Raw genomic sequence first — 20132 nt, 5'->3', positions numbered from 1 at the left:
ACCGCATAAGTCCATTCCAGATGGTTAATAATAAATAGGTAATTTATTTTCATACCTACCATTGTTCTCTGACTAATTTCACTTGATAAAACCCTTTCTCACATTCCACATCGCAAATTAATACAAGTATTTATGATTCCAGCTGGTATCGTATCCATCTTAAAATAGCAAATGAATAACATAAAATTAGTAACAGGTGCGCATTAATGTGGATAAATATCATAAATTAAAAAAATTAACTTGATGTTTAAGGTGTTTAATAAACACATTAAGTGCTTGTATAATATATTCCCTTCTTCACTTTTTGCTTCTGCAAAATGAAAAACCAATAATACATATTAATTGAATGATTTTTACCGGTAATGATGATTAATCAAAGTTAATCTACAGCAGCTCCGTGATTAATTCCATTTTAAAAAATGTTATTTTGAAAGGACTAATAAGATTACATTTGGACAGGATCAAAGCACATGAAGAAAGAGGAGTTGGAGGCCAATGGAGAAGAAGCAAGCAAGTACCGCAAAGAACCTTCACCGTGTCCAATCTGTGGCAAGGTGAGTATTCTCAATCATGTTTGAGAATTTCCGAATTAAAACCCCCCTTCTTGCAAGGCCAAATACCTGCACGGATTATTGGCATTGACATCCTCTTCTCCTCCTCTCATTGTACACGGGAACAGGTGTTCTCCTGCCGAAGTAACATGAACAAACACCTGCTGACTCACGGCGATAAGAAGTACACCTGCGAGATATGTGGCCGCAAGTTCTTCCGCGTGGACGTGCTTCGAGATCACATTCATGTTCACTTCAAGGTGAGACCAGGATAGACGTGATTAGTTAGTGTTATTTGGAGTTATCATTGTTAGTCCTCAAATACATTGTTACTGTAGCATAGCATACATAAATGTTGGTTCCCTCCAAAAACCAACCTTTTATTCTGGTTTGTTTTGTCCAATTCTCAGCCAAGCACCTTTCCAAATATTTTATATTACTTTTTTCTTAAAACAAGTTAGAAACTAACTCGTTAGTTAAACCAATAATCTGCTGTAACATCCAGTCTAGTGCATATTGTCCCACAAGATTGTTCACATACAAAAATGTCTGTCTTTTTTCAACTTTACATCTGATGATACACAACGACTCAAAATGCATATTGGCAACAATATTTTATGCTAAAAATAAGTTTTTAGCATAGAATTATCAAAAGCCATAATTCCTGGGCTGTAGAGAGCACCGATATTTAGGCAGCACACAGTCCAGACTTTTTTTCCAGGGGTGGCAGAGGGATAACACCTAGCTCTGCAGGAGTGGCACCTATAAAACAGTCAGTCTACCCCAGGAGCAGCTGTAGCTATTATAGTAGTTTACCACGGATACACCACTAAGTACGGAGTGAATTTTCTTGTGAGACAATTGCTGACATTTTACAATATTGCAAAGTATTGAACTATTACAGTATGTCAGTCAACTTGGAACAGTCTTTAATAAGGTAAAATTGCAACATTCATAAACCTTTATTTAAATTTAAGCAGATTAGGTCCTCATTCAAATTCACTCTTTACACTGTTGGCAACATAATAATTTAAAATATCACACAGTGTGCCTTTAAGAGTATTTCCACAACAATTAAATAACCTAGACTGAGTAGAACTAGAATCACGGTGAAATAATAAAAGATATTGGGACTGAAATAACGTTCAAAACAGATGAATGCGCGTGTTCTTGTGTTGGCAGGCAAACACTTTAGATACACGTTTATAAAAAAATATAAAAATCATTTACGTTTAGTGAAGGACCACGGATGTTTGCTCATCATCGGTCATCATCAATCAAAATTGAATGCCTGCCACCCGGTATAAGATATGTATTTGAAATTATTTAAGCCTATATGGTGTCCGTAAAATGAAAGTTAGCCATTTCTACGCTATTAATTGTAAAGGACTGTTGTAGATCCAATGGTGATGTGCTAAAGCCTCTTCCTTCTTTAGAAGCTACATTCAATATTAACTGTTCTTTTTTCATGCACATAATAAATACCCGGTATTACTAAAGTGTTTGGATGTATTCATTAAATCAATGTATTCTTGGTTGCCAAAAAGGAATTCAAAGTATTATTTTGATATTGATCTGTGCGTAAATTACTAGAATGCCCTTAGGAGATGTACAGAAGAAATGTGTCAATATCAAAATATTATTTTGAATCACTAAGATGTCGTTTGGGGTTCATTTCACCTTTAAAAGGTACTTCAACACGTAAACAGTAAAGTATGTACTTATCATATATGTAACTCTCTTATGGGTATAACGGGTACTTCAACACGTAAACGGTGCAGTATGTATTTATTATCAAATATGTAATTCTCTTGAAGTAATAAATCCAAACACTTTTTTACTATTTATTATGTGCACGAACAAATAACATGTATTTTGTATGTAGCTTCTGAACAAGAAAGAGGTTTTTGCACAACATCGGATCAATAACAGTCCTTTACGATCTCATTAGTACCATAGAAATGGCCAACGCTGTCATTTATCGAACATGATAAAAGCTTAAAAGCTTAAATAATTTCAACGACATATCCTTATGATAACCACAAATATAAATGTTCGTCTTACAAACGAAGCCAGGAATATACAAAACCCAAAACAGTGAAGTAGGCAAGTTGTGCAAATCGTAAATAAAAACAGAATACACTGATTTGCAAATCCTTTTCAACTTATATTCAATTGAATAGACTGCAAAGACAAGATATTTAATGTTCAAACTGAGAAACAATTTTTTTTTTTGCAAATAATCATTTACTTCGAATTTAATGGCAGCAACACATTGCAAAAAAGTTGGCACAGGGGCATTTTTACCACTGTGTTACATGGCCTTTCCTTTTAACAACACTCAGTATACGTTTGAGAACTGAAGAGACCAATTTTTGTAGCTTTTCAGGTGGAATTCTTTCCCATTCTTGCTTGATGTACAGCTTAAGTTGTTCAACAGTCCGGGGTCTCCGTTGTCGTATTTTACGCTCCATAATGTGCCACACATTTTCAATGGGAGACAGGTCTGGACTACAGGCAGACCAGTCTAGTACCCACACTCTTTTACCACAAAGCCACGCTGTTGTAACAAAATGTGGCTTGGCATTGTCTTGCGGAAATGAGCAGGGGCATCCATGAAAAAGACGTTGCTTGGATGACAACATATGTTGCTACAAAACCTGTATGTACCTTTCAGCATTAATGGTGCCTTCACAGATGTGTAAATTACCCATGCCTTGGGCACTTACACACCCCCATACCATCACAGATGCTGGATTTGAACTTTGTGCCTACAACAGTCCCGATGGTTCTTTTCCTCTTTGGTCCGGAGGACATAACGTCCACAGTTTCCAAAAACTATTTGAAATGTGGACTCGTCAGACCACAGAACACCTGTCCACTTTGCATCAGTCCATCTTAGATGAGCTCGGGCCCAGCGCAGCCGGCTGCGTTTCTGGGTGTTGTTGATAAATGGCTTTCGCTTTGCATTATAGAGTTTTAACTTACACTTACAGATGTAACGACAAACTGTAGTTACTGACAGTAGTTTTCTGAAGTGTTTCTGAGCCCATGTGGTGATATCCTTTACACACTGATGTTGTTTTTTGATGCAGTATCGCCTGAGGGATCGAAGGTCACAGGCTTTCAATGTTGGTTTACGGCCTTGCCGCGTACGTGCAGTGATTTCTCCAGATTCTCTGAACCTTTTGATGATATTACGTAAATGGTGAAATCCCTAAACTCTTTGCAATAGCTCGTTGAGAAATGTTGTTCTTAAACTTTTCGACAATTTGCTTATGCATTTGTTCACAAAGTGGTGACCCTCGCCCCATCCTTGTTTGTGAATGACTGAGCATTTTTTTGGAAGCTGCTTTTATACCGAATACTGGCACCCACCTGTTCCCAATTAGCCTGTTCACCTGTGGGATGTTCCAAATAAGTGTTTCATGAGCATTCCTCAACTTTTTCAGTCTTTTTTACCACCTGTGCCAGCTTTTTTGAAACATGTTGCAGGCATCAAATTCCAAATGAGCTAATATTTGCAAAAAACAACAAAGTTTAGCAGTATGAACATTAAGTATCTTGTCTTTGCAGTTTATTCAATTGAATATAGGTTGAAAAAGATTTGCCAATCATTATATTCTGTTTTTATTTACGATTTACACAACGTGCCAACTTTACTGGTTTTGGGTTTTGTACATTTTTGGCAGGTAATCCGTTTTGGCGCAAGACAGATGGCAGGAAATAATTGATTTGACTTGCAGTTGTAGCGAGGTCACCATAGCAGTGAAATTGAAAAAAGTCCTGTTCACTTACTCCCAGGTGTACACATACAGTATACGATGTGGAACAAGGTAAAGCCATACATTTTGGTTTTGGCTGTGACTTCATCTCGCGAGTCAACGCATCTGATTGACTTTCGTTTATAACTACCCCCCACCCCTCTTTCAATATAAGCCATTAAAAAGCTCTGATTGGATAAATTACAAACTTTTCCCACCCATCGACAAGACAAAATTACATATGATTGGATTTCGTTTCTGTCAACCTGCTTTTGTCTTGATTACTTACCATCCTTTTTTTACCTGCTCCGATGTAAAACAAAAAACAAAACAAAAAAATAATAAATAGTTTGCAGCCCAGGGCAGGTATGGCTTACTGATGCTGAGACTGCTACATTATGAAGTATACACGATAAAACATTGAATATTAAGGGTATGTGAACTATTCCTACCGTGTTTACTTACCTGACCTCAAAGTTTTATAATCCATCACAAATATCTAACCATACATTTATTTTCTATCGATGTCCCTCAAGCAACTAAAATACATCAAACATGTCAATGTGGAGAGTGTTTCGCATATTACCCATCGGGCCAACAGTAAATAACTTAAATGGGTGTATTTTTTAACTGTGTATGGTACTATTAGAATTTTTTTTAAATGTCCACATAAGTCATTGGGCAAGTTGTGTGTTTTTGTATTACATATTTAACGTTCTGTGCAGTGGTGTGTCCAGACTTTTTTTTTCAGAGGTGGCACCTAATTCTGCAGAATCAGAATCAGAATCAGCTTTATTGTCATTACGCAAGGTAACGAGATTGAGGGGGGGTGGCACCCATAAAACCGCCAGTCTACCCCAGGAGTAGCTGGAGCTACCATAGTAGTTTACTGTGGTTACCACTACCAAGTATGGAGTGAATCTTCTTGTAAGGCAATTGCTGACATTAAACAATATTGGTTGAGCTATTACAGTATGTAGGACAACTTGCAACAGTTAGTTTAATGAATTCATAGAAAACAAATCCATTACAAAAATATATTGAAAAATAGTATTTATTTATTTATTTATTTATTTATTTTTTCAAACACATATCCTTACATTAACCAGAGGTATAAGTGTTTGTCTTACACGTAGTATTCAATTGTGGACACACAAAGCCTGAAAGCAGTATATACGCGATCAGCGGGAATCAATTTTTGGCAGGGAATACGTTTTTGGCAGTAAAAAAAATATAGATTTTTTATTTTTATTTTTGTTATTGTTTTTTGACCTGTCCAGCCACTCAGGCAAATCACATTGTTGATGTAGATGCCCATATTTGCTACTTTAGAAAAGAAAAGTGTTGGATACTAAATGTTATTTGATGTTATTAAATGTTTGGGTAGAATTTTATCAAACAAAAAACGTTTTCTATGAAATAATATAAAAACGTATCGGAGCTGTTTACCTATTTTATGGAGGAATCTAGTTAATCATAGAATTGGCACCCAATTTTATTTAAAAAATTATTGATTTTGAACCTGGTATCGTTTTAAATTGATTCTGAATCGAATTGTTACCCCCAAGAATTGAATCGAATGATGTGGTGCCCAAAGATTCACAGCTTTACTAAGAAATGCAGTTAGTCGTAATGGATGTGATTATTATTGAATTAGGGGGGCGACTCCACACTGTGTAAGGAGACACACAATGAGCTGCTATCTTGTCAGCCCGGGGGACTAAAAATAAATAGTGACAGCAGAAGGGGATCAAGGTTTGAGATCGCCATTAAAAGACATTAATCTGCAATGGCGATCACATATTTTTCATGAAAATCTGCCGATAATTCGGTGGCAGACCGATCGACACATTCCTAATTTAATCTCTGAGTCTTTATAAACCCTCCTCTAAACACTTCCACACACACACACACACACACACACACACACACACACACACACACACACACACACACACACATACTTATTTATAAACACTTCATATACTCTTAAAAAATGTCATACACTCTAAAACCTACGTAATTTTTTACATAGATAATTGATTGGGTACTTAATGTACTCAATTATACTTTAAAATACCCTAGTAGGAACAGCAAAGTGGAGAGGGTACACTTTACTACTGTAGAATTTGCTACTAGATAAGATCCAACTAATCAGAGCATGCTGTTCAATATCGTGGCCACTGATTGGCCCAGCCTTAGGCAGCATCCAGTCCCAAGTAAAGATGACTTTGTGGGTGTTATTTAATGTCTCTCATAATGGTAAAAAAAACCCCACATTTAAAAGGTTGTTTATGCTCTGGTTATCAACATTTTATATTTATAATTTATCATTCCTTTTTTGTGGAACATTTTTTCTCGCTTTCAGGCCCGGAGTCAATTATTTGCTATTCGTTGGAGTGTCCCATATACTGTCTGGCAACGTTCCCTCTGCTGCTGGTGCAATTGCGCACTGCTCAAGCGTCCTCTGCGCACGACAAATCTATGCCACGCACAAAATAAAATAAAAAAATAAGCGCATAACAATTTTCGACATACGGACATGACAGAGAAAACAGTTTTCGTCATCATTGTTCAAATATTGTAACGTCTGTCGAGACGCTCTGAGGACATGAATTCCATCCATCACTTTACTGATCAAAACTCTTTATTGTCGGCCATAAACACATCACCAAAACGTTAGTAAAAAAAAATGATATCTAGCAAAAGTGGTCATTTTCTGCAGTACAAACCAGACCAAAAGCAACTTTGTTATATCAACAGCAGCCGCTCTCTCTTTCTCACTTGCGCCAACACATGCACATAAGGCACTTAGCCAGTGATGCGTTTACAGCCACATAAAACGTCGGACAACTCCAACACCATACATAAAGTGTAATACCAGGTCGTTACACTATGATTTACCAATCAAATGTGTGCTTATTCTAGTGTCATTTATTAGGAATCTTAATGTATAAATATTAATCATGAAATGCTGTTAGTATATTAAATAAATACTAGTAAAAATATATTTTTTACAAACAGGAAGTTGCAGGAATGTACACATGATCCCCTGCTTACATCTCATTGTGCAACATGTCAATGTTTTAATGGGAACTAAATGCAATGTCTGAAAGGGGTACAAATTATTTCCAAAGCAGGACCTCCACCCAGACAAACAATACAAGTACACAGTTCATGAAAAACTAAATTTTTTGTTGTTGTCATTGTAAGTGGGCCTAAACACTTATATTAGAAAATCATCTCATGGAAATGACTGCTGTCATTTGATTATAATAATAAGAGAATGTTGTTTGTCTATCTGTGTTGGCCCTGCGATGAGGTGGGGACTTGTCCAGGGTGTACACCGCCTTCCGCCCGAATGCAGCTGAGATAGGCTCCAGCACCCCCCGTGACCCCAAAAGGGACAAGCGGTAGAAAATGGATGGATGGATGGAGATTGAACTTGTTATTTAGTCAGGTTTGGGACAGGTGTGCTGCTGGTGTAGCCACAGTGTGCACGTCTGATGTTGCTCACATGGGCTCCACTGAATGCTCAGGGAGTTTTTGCGTTTGCTCACACACATGAAAAATTAGAGGGAACATTGCTGTCTGGTGTCATTTTATTCAAAATAGTGGTTCCAAAATAAACACAAGAACAGTGCGGAGGTCACTTTAAACCAGGGGTGTCCAAGCTATGGTCGACATCAATTTGGACCGCATTTAACAAACCATGGCAGAGAGCAGTGCATTCATATCATATACAATGGCCAGATGTCTGATAGCTGCCATATTGTTGTCATTTGGTGGCCAACGAAAATACCTCAACCGTTAATTTTCTTTGCAAGTGTAGCAGCACAGCATACTTAAATGATCCCAAACCAAACAACCTTCCCAAGTCATGGTGCAGGAAAAAAAAATCAACCAGCACAAAAAGTCAACAAACATGGTCACACATACCACAACCTGTTCATTGAACATTGTGGATATTATAAAAAATGTCCAATTAACATTAAAAAAAATCTAAAATACACCATTACAAGGGATGATGGGGGAAAATGAAAAACACTCCTTCCTTTTTTGATACTGCTGGTGAAGCAAGTCCGTCATATGTGACATAGTTTCATAATCATAAACACTACTTTTAGTGCTGAAGAATCTTTAACTGCCTCAAGCGATGTTTTTGTAATTGGGCAGTTTGTGACATGACAATTATTCAACTGCAGCACATAACACAAGGATTTTGACATATCAAACTTGGTGTTCCGTTCATGCTCTCGCTTTTTTTTTTAAAGTGTGCAGATGTGTTTATTACATCTGTTTTGTTGCAGGATATAGCCCTAATGGATGAGCAGAAGAGGGAGGACTTCATCAAGAGGATCGGCATTTCAGTTGGTGACAGTGACGAAAAAGAGGACGAAGACGAGGAAGACGACCCCGAGCGCCATAAGTACAACTGCAAGAAATGTCAGGTTAGCAAGATGTCAGGTTAGCAAAATGGAGTTGCAAATTTGTGATCCTCATGAACAAAAACATGTCCTCTGTTCATGTCTTACAGATGTCGTTTGCAAAAGGCAGAGAATACCTGAAGCACATCATGGAGCAGCACAAAGAGCGAGGCTACGGCTGCGGGATTTGTGAGCGTCGTTTCGCACTGAAAGCCACATACAACGCCCACCTGGTCATCCATAGGGAGCAGCTACCTGACCCTGCTGTGCAGAAGTAAGAAACACTAAATGTTGCACTGCTTGATTCTTCCATTCTTTTTGGATAATATACATTTTCAGTACATCCATCCATCCATTTTCTACCGCTTCTCCCTCTCTGGGTGGCGGGGGTTGCTGGAGCCTATCCCAGCTGCACTCGGGCGGAAGGCGTGGTACACCCTGGACAAGTTGCCACCTCATCGCAGGGCCAACACAGATAGACAACATACACACTTAAAACTCTAGTACCTCAAATCTGCGCCGCCTATTGAAATAAGTAAAAATCAGCTTAATTAGTCCTTAGCCCACCAAAACATCCCTATTTTAACTTGTAACATTCCTTTTACAACGGGAAAACCAGTCTTTTAGATAAGAAATATTGTGTAGTGTAGTGTTGACAACGCTGTGGATACTTCCTATATGTTTCAAAGAAATCACAGACTGTCCGTTGCTTTCTTTGTACTCATATTGAGAAAGTGAAGTGTGTTCGTAGTCGATGAGAGGAATTGTTTTTTGGACGTTTCCTCAAAAATGTCATCAAAATCTATCTATAACTATTTGAGTTATGTTGTTAACAAACAGACAAACACCGGCAAAAACAACCTCTTGGGCGGAGGTAAGAAAGTACGTTCTGCAAAGCGTGCCATTTTTGTTTCGAGCGTTTCCAAGGCGACACAGAGCCAGCGGGTCACGGTGCAGCGCACGGAGGTAATCACCCCAAAAATTGTTTAATGCGGGAAATATGAGGAAACTGAAAAACTACTTGATAAATCCTCAATCCATCCACCCTTGTTTCCACCGCTTATTTCTCTCGATGTTGTGAGGGGAAGGCAGCTTACGCCTTGAACAAGTCCTCTTCTCATAAACTGTCATCCAGAAAATACATTTGAAGCCAAATATCAGTTTGTAAGGTATTTACATTATTAACAGTTCAATTGTTAGTTAACTTTTATGGGAAACAACTTATTCCAAGCTGATATAAACATGTCCATTGTGGAGGATACTACGTGTCAGAAAGTAAAAGTTGAAAAACGTTAGTGAAAATTATTGTTTTACACAGGATGTTTACATAATCACTTTAAGACACGCAAGTGTACATTTTTTTTACAATATTTGCTTGAAACAGTGAATGTCCTTGCACAATTCTTTGTACTTAAAGATTAATGTTTATGTACCGTAGTAATAAATATGATTAGAACATTTTAGCAATGTTTGTGTTCAATTACAGTAAGTGTGTTTATCCTAAACATTCCTGGCACGTCATTTTACACACTAACATAATTGTCTGAAGGGGACAAGCGGTAAAAGATGGATGGATGGATGTATTTTTTGCAGAGGTGAAACGTACTAAAATTTTGTCCACAAGTACAAGTAACAAGTACTTTGCAAACATGTTACACGTTACAATGAAGGTACAGGTCCAAATATCTACTCAAGTAAAAGTAACTTGTTTTACAAGTTTGCTAATGCATCCAAGACTAAAAGCAGGTGTTCTTTTATAACACACCAATTGTCAAGTACAAAAATAAGATAAGTCATTTAACAATATATCAAATGTGTTAAACATACTTAAATAAATGATAAATGGGTTGTACTTGTATAGCGCTTTTCTACCTTCAAGGTACTCAAAGCGCTTTGACACTACTTCCACATTTACCCATTCACACACACATTCACACACTGATGGAGGGAGCTGCCATGCAAGGCGCTAACCAGCACCCATCAGGAGCAAGGGTGAAGTGTCTTGCTCAGGACACAACAGACATGACGAGGTTGGTACTAGGTGGGGATTGAACCAGGGACCCTCGGGTCGCGCACGGCCATTCTTCCACTGCGCCACGTCCTCTACTTGACCAATAATTCTAATTCTGATTCTGATGAAAACCCAAATAACATAAATTTAAGCCATTACACCCAATTTTTACAATTTTTTTCTTGTTACACTCAAAATATAACATTAAACAATATATATATATTTTGGTAACAGGACTGAGCTGATATTTCAACTAGGAATGTACGGTGATGGAATTTTGAACCGATAACCCATCATTTCCAGACCTTTTCAACTGATAACGATAATCGATATTTATGTACACTGTATATATTTACACAAGATCCATTTAACAGTACATACTTTTACCCAAAATGTACACACACCAACACAAAATACAATTGTAGGGATAAGGATAATGTCAACTGGTGTTTCTTTACTTAGCGAACTATAATTTTAATACATATACACTTCCTACTATTGTTCGGACCCATGCAAATGTATTATTTCGTAGAGCAAATATATTTTGGAATTTATTGATGTTTCAAACTTCCAAAGATTTCATTGGTAGACAACAATCAACTAAAACTGACTATGATTTCCAACACAACATAAATAAATGGAGCCAATAGAATTAGGCCAATAAGATTCTACATTGCCGTTAGCAACAACATCGAAAATGTAGAGTCACACGTCTTGTTGATTGACAAAAATAAAAGTAATACAATTGTATGTTTTCCTGGCCATAATAAAATAGTGCAATACGTGCCTGCCCCTTATAAAGGCAACATTAAATTGTAGAACACAAAGAAATTAGGTTTTGAATGATAGTGCTTTTTTTCCCCCACTAAGAAATCATAAAAGGTAAGTTACAGTTACCTGTGCCTCCAGATGAACAATGAAGGTAAACCTAAACAGTTACTAATTTTGTCATAAAGTTATTTCCCCTTAAGGTCTTTTCTTTGAAACTGTTGCCTCTTATCAAACACTTTCTCATGAGTCCTGTGGCTTTACGTTTGCTGCGTTCGCCGCTAATAACGGCAGGTCTCGGCTTAGCAGAACATACAGCTTCGTACTGCTTCCATAAATCTTTCATTTGAGTACAATTTTAGGTGACTTGTCAGATTTTATTGCATTGAAGCTCGTCTTTAACCCTGCCCGTTTAATTTCTGCAGAACACGTTTTTTCAAATTGATTGAAATCTATTTTTCTGACATATTAAATAAAGCTCACACCTGTGTGACTTCTATGCCATGATGCTCTTCTCTGTACAGAAGCCACAACAGAGAGACAAAGACAAACACGGAGATGAGGAGCCTTTATTATTGTCTGCTCATTTTATTGGTGGATTTTTCGTTATGAATATGTTGTCAAAATTGCCATTATCGTTCGAAAATGATCAGCCGCCGATAATATTTTGCATCCCCGATTTTAGCCCCCAGTCATAATTTAAATATGATGGAATATAATGTACATGGAAATTAATGAGTGAACCTACTTTTGTTCTTCACATGGCCTGCAGCAGATGTAAATGATGCAACTTCCTGTGGACCATGTGACTTGTGGACTATTCCACATTTTTCAGTGGGGGTAAAGTGTTAAAGTAACAGGACTTCATGAAAACTCAGAAACACAACTAAAGTGTACATTTTTACCAAATAGTTTTTTTAATGAACGTCAAATATAGTTTAGATAGGAAGTAACACAAATATGTAAAAAATAATATGTTTTACAAGAATTTAAATGGGTATATTTCATGGTAAAGTAATTAACATTTTTATTTTAAATTGTATTCACTAAATGTGCAATTAGATCAATATGCAAAACACTTTGCTTGATAAAATAAAGAAATTACAGGTAATTTATATGTGTATATTATATTTTATTTCCTTTGAACGCAAATGACATTGATTTGATGGAATGGTGCGATATCAGTTTATCAACCTCCGCCATCATAGTCATACTTTATTCTGAACATTGAAAAACTAATTACAATGAAAGCTGTTGCAACATTAGTACAGCATGTGTGTGTTCCAGCTGCTCTGTATTGATAAGTTGAAGGTAATTTGTTGCAGACTTTGCGAACCAGGCAAACCTGCTGCTCAAAATGAAAGGCCCCTTGAGGGATTAAAAAAGTTTTTTGAATTGAGTAAGGGCAGCATGGTGGAACAGGGGTTAGTGCATGTGCCTCACAATACGAAGGTCCTGAGTAGTCCTGAGTTCAATCCCGGGCTCGGGATCTTTCTGTGTGGAGTTTGCATGTTCTCCCTGTGACTGTGTGGGTTCCCTCCAGGTACTCCGACTTCCTCTCACCTCCAAAGACATGCACCTGGGGATAGGTTGATTGGCAACACTAAATTGGCCATAGTGTGTGAATGTGAGTGTGAATGTTGTCTGTCTATCTGTGTTGGCCCTGTGATGAGGTGGGGACTTGTCCAAGGTGTACCCCGCCTACCGCCCGAATGCAGCTGAGATAGCATCCCCCGGGGACAATTGGTAGAAAATGGATGGATGGATGAATTGAGTAATGAACAATCATGATTATCATTTTTGTGGCTTGGCTATTTGTTCCTCACCAAAGAAAGAATCATCAGTGCTTTCCATTTGCATCCATGGATCTTTGACACACACACAGTACACCTGCAGAGCCTTCTATAAAACTGCATTGAATTGTCAATTTACTGCAAATACATCTTATGAAGTTGTAATATATTTAAACTCTACGACGTCTAATCGTATTATCATCTTTTCCAAAGGTATATCCACCCATGTGAAGTTTGTGGCAGAATCTTCAATAGTATTGGAAACTTGGAGAGGCACAAGATCATCCACACTGGTGAGATCACCATATTTGTGATAGTTTATTTATTTCTTGGTGGATTTTAGTTTCCATATTTGAACAGTACATCTTAGCCATTCCACTGAATCGGTGCTATTTGCTTCTTGTTCTTCTGATTAAATAAAGGGAAGCTTGTGTGCAAGTGCATGTTTCATACAATCAGGTAAAAAAACATTGATTTATCCCCAAAATTAGCTAAAAGTAGTACTGTTGCAGAAATTAATTTTGGGGACACTCATGTCTTTTTCAATGGTACCGTACATCCCTTAAGAGCGAAAGCTGGACACTGAAGTGACCGCTCGGGCATTTAGCTCAGTAGCGAGCACGCTTGTTTCTCATGACAGAAGGCACTGGTTTGAGTCCCGAGCAGACAGAAAGTCTTGACACAACCATGGGGGTTACAACACTTGGTGACTTACACCCATCCATTTTCTACCGCTTGTCTCTTTCGGGGACGCAGGTAGGCTGGAGCCTATCCCAGCTGCACTCGGGAGGAATGCAAGTACACCCTGGACAAGTCACCACCTCATCGCAGGGCCAACAGAGATAAACAGACAACATTCACACTCAAATTCACACACTAAGGCCAAAACTTTCTACATAAAAAAATGTATTTCATTTAGTTAATTGTATTAATTTATTAACTATTTTTATTTAATTTTTTTAAAGAAAAGCTACCCAAAGTACAGTTAGGATAAGGAGTAACACGTGAAAAATACGACATTTTAGAGGATTTTAATGATTATATTTCATACTCCACATTTTTCAGACTGGGTAAATGTATGGGGGTAACAAGACTGAGTGGAAAAACACAATTGTGAATTTTAACACATTTTATAATATTTACAAAGTAACACGAGTGAATTTTTAGCATAGAATGAGCAAATACAAGAAATATAGCTGCATTGCATTTATAATTGCATCCATCCATCCTTTTCCGCTTATCCTTCGGGTAAGCAGTCGAAGCAGATAAGCAGAGAAGCCAAGACTTCCTTCTCCTCAGCGACTTCGTCCAGCTCTTCAATCAATCAATCAATCAATCAATCAATTCCTTCATTGTCATAATAACACAAGTTATACATGTCAAAGATATTTTGTTGGAGCTTAGCCTAGCGGCATATAAAGTGTATTGATGTACAGGTTGACAGTAGTTTACAGTAGCATTGTAAAGAAGAGAGAGAGAAAGAGTGCGGGGAAGTGCAAACAGTTAGATGTCTGAAGAGTGTTATATCGTTGTTGCAGCAATGCAATGTCCAGGGCACAATTATTGAGATGCTGAAGGGTGAGGTATTAAGATGGACGGGGCAGACTGTTCATTTAGCAGTCTCACAGCCTGGGGATACAGACTGTGAGACATTCTGGTGGTCCTGGCGCGAAATGATCTATACCTTCTTCCAGAGAATATGAAGAGGTCATGTGCTAGGTGGTGCCTGTCCTTTAGGATGTTGTGTACGCGCTTTAGCGAGCAGTGTACCGGGCACAGGCCCCGTTTACACTAAGCCGGAGGGTAAATCCCACCTAACCTTATCCGTGTCCACACACAACAATGCCACCGTGTAAGAAACCCTCCCCCCGCCGGCACAACGCAACCTAATACGCATGCGCGGAAAATGCACACGTCATAGTCACATCCAGTGTTTCTTTGTGTGCAAGTTCTTAAATGTAACTTATCTGAACAATATCCAGTGTTGCGGTATTTCAATTAACTGGAATCCAGTGTGCTGTGGGGCTCTTTTGTAGTGAATCACACCTGAGCCATCATAAATTAATCAAATCGTTATTAGACACGTAAACAATGTGATAAAGAACATTTTACATCAATCAAATTAGGGATCTAGATATCTGGTCAGGACACTCCTCACTCTTTTGCCTTCACCTTCATTGTCCATTTGTTTTTGGTGACTTTATATACCGTATTTTTCGGACTATAAGTCGCAGTTTTTTTCATAGTTTGGCCGGGGGTGCGACTTATACTCAGGAGCGACTTATGTGTGAAATTATTAACACATTACCGTAAAATATCAAATAATATTATTTAGCTCATTCACGTAAGAGACTAGACATATAAGATTTCATGGGATTTAGCGATTAGGAGTGACAGATTGTTTGGTAAACGTATAGCATGTTCTATATGTTACAGTTATTTGAATGACTCTTACCATAATATGTTACGTTAACATACCAGGCACGTTCTCAGTTGGTTTTTTATGCGTCATATAACGTACACTTACTCAGCCTGTGGTTCACTATTCTTTATTTATTTTAAATTGCCTTTCAAATGTCTAGTCTTGGTGTTGGGTTTTATCAAATAAATTTCCCCCAAAAATGCGACTTATACTCCAGTGCGACTTTTATATGTTTTTTTCCTTCTTTATTATGCATTTTCGGCCAGTGCGACTTATACTCCAGAGCGACTTATACTCCGAAAAATACGGTACTCTGGACCTAGACGTTGAGTCCGCGACATACATGGCGGACAATAATTGAAAGTCTGCTTTGCCAGTCCAAAAGCATTCGCTGTTTTCCGTAGTTTTTCCTCGATGGCCAGGTAATACAAAGCACAAGCTACCTTTTTTTATCACATCCACAGGAGCTCGCATTCTCGTTGTCTCTTCTTCAACAAATGGACAAAGTTTTTTGCTAAGTAGAATCACAGCTGACCTGGACATTAGAAAGTTCTCTTGCCGTCTGAGAAGTGTTGTATCCGAAATAGCTGCAATCGCTTTCTCTTAAGGTATTCATGTGAGATTTCCACGAGCGTCTGTACAGACGGAAGGAGAAACACTGGCATGTCTGGAAGACTGGCCTTCATATTTCCAGTGGTTAACTCCGAGTTACGAAACCGCTTTATTTTGAAGCTGGCTTTGGGGCGTTCTTTCTGACGACACTTCCTGTGTGGGGCGCGGTCTTTCTGGCGTCACTTCCTCTCCGAACTCAGTTTGTAAATAATCAATAAGTCCATACAAAGCTAAGAGCCGGAGATTCAAGAAATACACGGCACACTTACCCGTCTAAAAAAATTGTCCGAGGAGGGGGACCTTAAACGATAGTTTAGTGTGGCTGAAACGGGGCTTAGGCAAAATAATTATTCGTTTAAGGGGTTATCCGGCTTAGTGTAGACATAGCCGTAGTCTCTCCACCGTGTCCTGGGTCTTCCCTGTGGTCTCCTACCGGTCAGATGCACCCTAAACACCTCCCGGGGTAGGCGTTGGGGGTCATTCTGACGAGATACCCTAACCACCTCATCTGGCTCCTCTCGATGTGTATGAGCAGGGGCTTTACTCTGAGTTCCTCCTGAATGACAGAGCTTCTCACCCTATTTCTAAGGGAGAGCCCCGCCACATGGCAAAGGAAACTAATTTCGGCCGGTTGTACCCGTGATCTTGTCCTTTCGGTCGTAGCTCGACCGGTAAATTGAGAGCTTTGTCTTCAGACTTAGCTCCTTCTTCACCACGACGGACTGATACAGGGTCCGCATCACTACAGACGCTGCAGTGATTCGCCTGTCGATCTCGCGATCCAATCTTCCCTCAATCGAGGTACTTTAACTCCTCCCTCCTCTCCAACCCGACGATGGCATTCCACTATTTTCCAGGCGAGAACCATGGAGTCGGACTTGGAAGTGCTGATTTTCATCCCAGTCGCTTCACACTCAGCTGCGAACCGATCCATTGAGAGCTGAAGATCCTTGTCAGATCAAGCCAGCAAGACCACATCAGCTGCAAAAAGCAGAGACCATATTCTGCAGCCACCAAACCGCCCTGACTGCGCGTGGAAATTCTGTCCAAAAAGTTGTGAACAGAATCGGTGACAAAGGACAGCCCTGGCGGAGTCCAACCCTCACTGGAAACAGGTTCGACTTACTGCCAGCAATGCGGACCAAGCACTGACACTGATCCTACAGGGAGCGGACTGCCACAGTCGGGCAGTCTGATACCCCGTACTCTCTGAGCACTCCCCACAGGACTTCCCAAGGGACGCAGTTGAAGTCCAAGTCCATAAAGCACATGTAGCCTGGTTGGGCAAACTCCCGTGCACCCTCAAAGATCATCCTGCCGAGAGTATTGAGTTGGTCCACAGTTCCACGACCAGGACAAAAACCACACTGCTCCTCTTGAAGGTTCAACTATCGAGCGTAGCCTCCTCTCCAGTACAACCGGAAAATACCTTTGCGGGAAGGCTGAGGAGTGTGATCCCATGATAGTTTGAACACACTCTCAGCATTCCCTTTTCAAATAGAGGTCCGACCACCCCTGTCTGCCAGACCAGAGGCACCGCCCTCGATGTCCAAGTCATGTCAACCACGACAGCCCCACATCCTCACATCCGGATCGTCCCCAGGTGCCCTGCCACCGAGGAGGTTTTTAACAACCTCGATAACCTAAGGCCCAGAAATATGAGAGGCCACCGCGGAATCCCCAGGCACTGCTTCCTCATTGGAAGACGTGTAGGTGGGATTGAGGAGGTCTTTGAAGTATTCCTTCCACCAATCCACAACATCCCCAGTTGACGTCAGCAGCACACCGTCCCCACTATAACCTGAGTTAACAGTGCGCTGCTTTCCCCCTGAGGCGCCGGATGGTGGTCCAGAATCGCTTCGAAGCCTTCTGGAAGTCGTTCCCTGTCGCTTCTCCGAACTCCTCCCATGTCTGAGTTTTTGCCTTTGCAACCGCCAAAGCCGCACAGCTTGTCCTGTCAGTACCTGTTCGCTGCCTCCATGAGGCAAAAGAACCCGAGAAGACTTCTTCTTCAGCTTGACGGCATCCCTCACCATTGGTGTCCACCTACGGGTTCTGGGAATAAAGCTCCGATTGGCTGTCTCCACAAAAGAGGCAGGGAACATGGTCCATTCGGACTCAATATCCAGCGCGTCCCTTGTAACATGTTCAAGGTTCTCTTGGAAGTGAGAATTGAAACTCTGTCTGACGGAAGACTCTGCCAGATGTTCCCAACAGACCCTCACTATGCGTTTGGGTCTGCCAGGTCTGTCCGGCATCCTCTCCCACCATCGGAGCAGACCCTTCTCTTCACCCGCGTGTCCAAAACATGAGACCGCAAATCCGATGATACAACCACAAAGTGGATCATCGAACTGAGGCCTCGGGTGTCGTGGTGCCAAGTGCACATATGGACACCCTTATGTTTAAACATGGTGTTTGTTATGGACAATCCGTGACGAGTACAAAAGTCCAATAACAAAACACTCTGGTTCAGATCAGAGCGGCGGTTTCTCCCAATCATGCCTCTCCAGGTCTCACTGTCGTTACCAACGTGAGCATTGAAGTCCCCCAGTAGAACAAGGTTATCAGTTCAGGTACTCTGAACTACAGTCAGGACCCGTCCCCCCACCCGGAGTCGGAGGGAAGCTACCCTTTAGTCCACTGGATTAAACTCCAACGTGCACGCTCTGAGCCGCGGGGCAACAAGTATTGCTACCCCCGCCTTTAACCTCTCACTGCTGGCAGCGCCAGTGTTAAGAGAGTCCAACCCCTTCAAGAGGACTGGTTCCATAGCCCTTGCTTTGCGTTGAAGTGATACCAACTCTATCCAGCCGGAACTTCTCTATCTCGCGCACCAGCTCAGGTTCCTTTCCCCTCAGCGAGGTGGCGTTCTACGTCCCAAGAGCTAGCTTCTGTAACCGAGGATCGGACCGCCAAGAGCCCTGCCTTCGACTGCCGCATAGCTCACAGAGCATCTGACTTTTATGACCCCTTCTATGGGTGGTGAGCCCATTGGAGAGGGGACCCACTTTGCCTCTTCGGGAAGTGCTCAGCCGAGCTCCATGGGGGCAGACCCAGGCGCTCGCCATATAGCCCCATCTCCAGGCCTGGCTCCAGAAAACTCGGTCCTCGATATAGTGTATTCATAGAAGTCTTTGAGCTATTTTTTATCTGGTCCCTCACCTAGGATCTGTTTGTCATGGGAGACCCTACCGGGGTCATAGAAGCCCCCAGACAACATAGCTCCTAGGATCATTGGGACAAGCAAACTCCTCCACCACGGTAAGGTAAGAGCTCAGGGAGTACAACAGTATGTTACCGGTAACTCTAAATGCATTACAGTGATTCAACCAAAAAAATGTTTTTAAATAAACAACTAACATAAAAAATGGTAACAGTACTAAGTGAAAGCCAAGTAATCATAATAATAATAATTCAATTCAGTATTATTTTGTTATGTTATTGTATTTATTTTAGTTTTATTTTATCTTTAAAGAATAGGGACAAGCGGTACAAAATGGATGGATGTACTTAAAGTACAGTTAGGATGAGTAACACAAATACTGTATGTATGGTAACAGGACTCACTAAAAACCCACGTGTAAATTTTATAACATTTTATTTTAATTATTTTTAGAAAATAAAGTATATTTGGTGTGAGTAGTGAGACAAATATGTAAAAGGTATAACATTTCCGAAGGATATTAATTATTATATTCAATGGTAAAGTCTAAATTTAGAAAGGGAACACAACATTTTATTTTTCCATTGTTCAAAGTAGTTTACATTAATTTTTAAATTG

General features: G+C 39.9%; 1 protein-coding gene across 1 annotated transcript in view; it reads left to right on the top strand.

The window, feature by feature from the left end:
- prdm15 (PR domain containing 15) overlaps positions 1-20132 on the top strand; it is a 68387-nt gene that overhangs the window by 29172 nt on the left and 19083 nt on the right. The window contains exons 13-17 of the mRNA XM_061961695.1: positions 460-554; positions 680-811; positions 8626-8766; positions 8853-9016; positions 13528-13607. Of these exons, the coding sequence (XP_061817679.1) occupies positions 460-554; positions 680-811; positions 8626-8766; positions 8853-9016; positions 13528-13607 (612 nt within the window). The remainder of the gene's footprint in view (positions 1-459; positions 555-679; positions 812-8625; positions 8767-8852; positions 9017-13527; positions 13608-20132) is intronic.

The sequence above is a fragment of the Nerophis lumbriciformis genome, linkage group LG09 (assembly GCF_033978685.3).
Source record: "Nerophis lumbriciformis linkage group LG09, RoL_Nlum_v2.1, whole genome shotgun sequence".
NCBI classification, from domain to species: domain Eukaryota; kingdom Metazoa; phylum Chordata; class Actinopteri; order Syngnathiformes; family Syngnathidae; genus Nerophis; species Nerophis lumbriciformis.
Note: the sequence above shows the minus strand (reverse complement) of the source record. Positions and strands in the feature narration are given on the sequence as shown.